The 4,645-nt window shown below is 37.1% G+C and overlaps 1 protein-coding gene across 1 annotated transcript; it reads right to left on the reverse strand.

The window, feature by feature from the left end:
- Nucleotides 1-1,887: 1,887 nt before the first annotated feature.
- LOC127749882 (uncharacterized) lies at nucleotides 1,888-4,353 on the reverse strand. Its single transcript, XM_052269841.1, has one exon. It carries the CDS (start codon nucleotides 4,351-4,353, stop codon nucleotides 1,888-1,890), a length of 2,466 nt encoding a protein of 821 aa, XP_052125801.1.
- Between the last annotated feature and the right edge of the window lie 292 nt (nucleotides 4,354-4,645).

Here is a 4,645-nt window from a genome sequence, read left to right on the forward strand (position 1 = left end):
GTCTTGCTGTCTTGATGCTGGGTTTGTTGTGTGACCTGAAACACACAACATTTCCGAAAGAAGACACTGTCATGTCACCCAACTCTTGTTGGATGATTAGTTTTAACTAGCCTAGGTGTCTCCTACTGCTTAGTCCTACCTACGTGACACCTTTATTTGTGAAACTAGACCTATCACACAACTTATGAACCTTCTCTAGGTTATGGCACTTAGCTTTTGTTTTGAAGTTTCTTCATGTTGATGTTGTCCCTCGGCGAGTCTGCGTTGTTGTTCCCGCGTCGTAGTCCGGTTTCCTTTTCTCAGCGTCGTCTTGTGTAATTTCTTTAGAAAAATTTTTTGCTGTTGTTGTTTCTGCACAACTTTGCTGCTTTATTGATTTTTATTTCTCAACAACTCTTCCTTTCTCTCCTCCTCCTTCCTTCTCACTGCCTTCTATGGCTGTTTGAATTCGGTCTTTTCGATTATCTTTTGTTTCCGTCCGTCTCGTGAGCGCTCTTTGGCTGTTATTTTCGAAAATCCGGCACCTGTTCTTTTCTTGTGCGTTCTTCGTCTTAACAATGGCCCCTCGTGATCCCGGTGCCGTGTCGTTAAGTGCTCTGATCACTAGTGATCTGCCTGAGCCGCAAGAAGAGTCTGATCAGCTTAACGCTGAATATGGGGACTTTGCGCGCCTCATCTGTGTGCAGCTTCTTCGGGGGCTTTACCGCCCCGCTGGCTGGGCTTCTCGCCGGGTAGGTCTACCTTTCCTTTTCCAGTTCTCTTTCTTCATTTTTCTTGTGTTCCTTAAATTTTATATTTTATTGCAGTTATGCATTCGTTGTGGGACTTCATCTGAAGTTCGTAATAGTAATAAATGGGAAGTTTTGGACGACAGTTTCTTCGAGGAAGATTTGGTGGTCAACGAGTTGGTGTTTGGTCTTAATGATGAGTGGTGTACTTGCGGATATTGCTATGGCCCTTGCTATGTATGTTTCGTTCTCTCTTTTTTTTTTCTTCATTTTTCTTGTGTTCCTTAAATTTTATATTTTATTGCAGTTATGCATTCGTTGTAGGACTTCATCTGAAGTTCGTAATAGTAATAAATCGCAACAAAGACGGCGTCACACGGAAAAAAAAAATTGGTTGTCAGAACCAATAAGTTGGCTGGCTAGGTGACAGCCAACACATCGGCTCTGGGCACTAATTCGATTTGTAAGACCAACAAATCTTAGAGAGGGTAGGGAAGTTAAGACATATTTAACACGGCAACCAAAAAAAGTTCGTCACCAGAGCTAATTTCGGGTAGGCCAGCGCAGCTAATGCAGCGTGCTCACTACAACGAAACCATGGTTGGTTGCTGTTCTCAATCCCCAATTCGCCACTGCAGGGAATACTGCTTACGCAGTGTAGCAAACTTTTTATGCACGGCTCCGAAATAGAGTAGCTCTAGTTTGCAAGGGTTTGAGAAAGGCACTGAACTTCAGAGCTGCAGCATGAGATGTACCCTCCGAGCCACCTAGCCGGCGAGCTCAGTAAAAATGTCAGAAAATAAAAATATTTTATGTATTAGATGTAGTTTTATTTGTCTGTCCACAAGGAAAAAACAATAGTGACTAGCACACAATTGTCACAGGTCAAGGTGACCGTTTATCAAACAGAAATTAACAAAAATAAACATTTAAACAAGTAAAGTTAACTTTACTTTGGTTAGAAAACAGTCAGTCTCATTTGATGGCTCTAATTAACAAAAATAGATATTTATACAAAAAAATATACGTACAAAATTTGTGACAAGCACAAGCATAACAGACCATTCAGAAAAGATTCTTAGAATCAAAACATCTCATTAAATTGCACAAATTAATGATAAATCTATACACAAGTAAATAACAAGAGAGATATAGTTCCCTACATAGCATGTCTTAAAATGACATATTTCTCATTTTCTATGGAGAAATTTAAAGAGAGTGGCATAGGGTCGAACAAGTCACTTTGAGAAATGCAAGAAAAAACATTACTATTGTCCACTTCGAATGCACAGACATGTTGGTTGAAGCCAAAAGTAACAAAGTACCTAAATACAAATGAAATGCATTCATCTCTCGAAATAATAAATTCGATCATACCAAACACAGGCCCAGCTTCATTAACATTTATAAACAAAACCATACCAGTTTTGTACATGGTGCCCTTAATTTCAACCCAATTGTGTGACAAGCATGTGGATGCATTTGATAAAATAATACTAGGGAGACGCTTAGCTATTGCTAAGTAACAATCAAGATCATACAGAGATATCACATCAGATGGACCAAACAAAGTTTTTGGCAAAATTGACTTATTAGACAAAAGCCTAAAGCACAGATTAAGTTGAATTTGTTTAGCAATGGTCAGACCAACATTTCTACGGGAAGTTGTGGCGTGTGCAGGAGCCAAAAGATCTCTATGTTTCCTTTCAAAGGGTTTTGTGGACATCTGTTCAAAAGCACCACATTCTAATAATGCTCTTGGATAATGAACTAAATTGTGGAATTTAGGCTTTAAGGTATCATTTGTGACAGACAAGTACAAAGAGTTGAACTCCTTAACAAGAACCTTTAAAACTATTGCTTTTGACCTAGTTAGTATCTTAGATTGACAGACATCAAAAACTTGTCGAAGTTTAACATAGAGTCGCCAAAAGGGGTCAGAAGAAGGTACCAAGTCACCAATAATTAATCCAAAATGTTTCACAAACACAAAAGTTTCTGAACCTGACATTTTGAGCTTACGCCGGTCAGCAAACTCACTATGTAATAGAGGCACTTTGTTCGACTCACATACACCATACTGATACATAGAGATTCTATCATTCAAACAATCAACATCAAAATATTTAGGAATGCAATGGCGTAAAACATGGAGCATTGTATAATGAGCAACGCCTTCGTTCAAGTCGTGAAAAGAATCTATAGAATAATTTGAGGTAATATGAAAGGAAGGCAAAACATTGAGAGCACACTCTGACTTAATACCTCTAACTTTGACATTGTCAGTATCAACATCTTCCTTGTATGAAATCTCATCTCTGAGAGTAGCACTATCTTCCTCAAGCTGAGTAAAAGTATCACAGCGGTGAGTTTTGCAAAAGCGACAAAAATAATTAGCACCAAAGGACTCTGCAAATCCACCAAGAGAATTAATACCAAGATTGTCACCAAGAAGAAGACTCGTGATAACATATACACGTTTTGGTCCATCACTAGTACTAACTAAAATACCTTCCTTCTCAAGCTGAGTAAGCATTTCAATAAGAGGAGAAAACAACACCTTATCTCCAAACAAACCTCTGTACTTTGTCTTAAAAATAAGAGCAACAAATATGTTTTCAATATTACTCTGACATTCGGGAGGAAGACAAGGTAAAGACACATATGTTCCACCTAATTTTAAACAATTAGAACCTAATGGGTTGTTACATTCAAAATCATCGTAGTACACCCATAAAGGAAGAACAATATCATCAACTGAGAACTTTGAACGTTTAGATTGCCAGTGTGGGCATTGCATATAATTGCGAATGTCATTTTGAGTCTTTAAATATTCAACATAGTCCATGACAGAAGATAAAGAATCAGGTAACTCCAAGAACTTTGTGAGAACCTTGTCTAAAGGAATCTTTTGTCCATACAACATTTTCTTTTTTAAAAGAGAACCGTCTGATGAATGGCAAGCAATATCAACTTCTCCAAGCTCATACTGTATGGGAGCAATGTAACAACCAGACTCAGTAAAATATTGCAACCTGCGGTATTCTGTCTTCAAATGCTCGAAAGAGTTGGTTACAATCTTAAACATGTTGCTAATATGAGAAAATTGAGAGGTAGACGCCCCACAATCAGTTAAGGTTTCATTTACAGCACTTTCTAAGGGAGAAATTAAATCACGATTTAATGTAGAAAAGTCTTCAATAACTGTCTGAACATGAGACCGAGGAAAGTGATTCAAACTATATAACTTAGCAACAAGTTGATCAACTTGAGAAATAACAGAGAGATCAAAGTTCTCTAACTTTCTAGAACAATCATAAAGCTTTGTTGCATCAACAGAAACAGAACTAGAGTCATGATCTTGCTGGTTGACATTTTCACAATGCTGATTTAAACTAGAACTACTAGGCAAATCAACAGCACTGACTTCAACTAAATTTGGTTCACTATGTTCTGCATTTGCATGTTTTTTGTAAGAGTTATAAGTAGGAAAAAGCCTACCACAATCGTCTTCAGGACATGTTATAGATGTTAATTTACTCACATTAACACCTCCGTGACATGACTTAAAATGGACATTACATTCTTTTTGTTGAATTTCAGTATGACAAAGAAAACACTTCATGATGGCAATACTTCAATTGAGAAATAATATGAAAAAGATTACGTAGGTTTTGAACCAAAAAAGTCCTTTAAGTATGAAAGTGACTAGCACAAAATAAATAAAGATGAATGTCAACACCCAAAAACAAAGGTGAACATCAAATAACAAAAAAGAAAAGACTATGTATTTTTTATACATAGATTAGTAAATGTAGCAAAGCTTAAAGACTTCAAATGAGTATGCTTAACTAAAGATGGATGTCATCCCCAAAAAAACAAAGAGGGGGACCCAAAAGAAAAACAGATATCAACCC

Source organism: Frankliniella occidentalis, unplaced genomic scaffold, assembly GCF_000697945.3.
Source record: "Frankliniella occidentalis isolate FOCC.00 unplaced genomic scaffold, Focc_3.1 Scaffold104, whole genome shotgun sequence".
Classification (NCBI taxonomy): domain Eukaryota; kingdom Metazoa; phylum Arthropoda; class Insecta; order Thysanoptera; family Thripidae; genus Frankliniella; species Frankliniella occidentalis.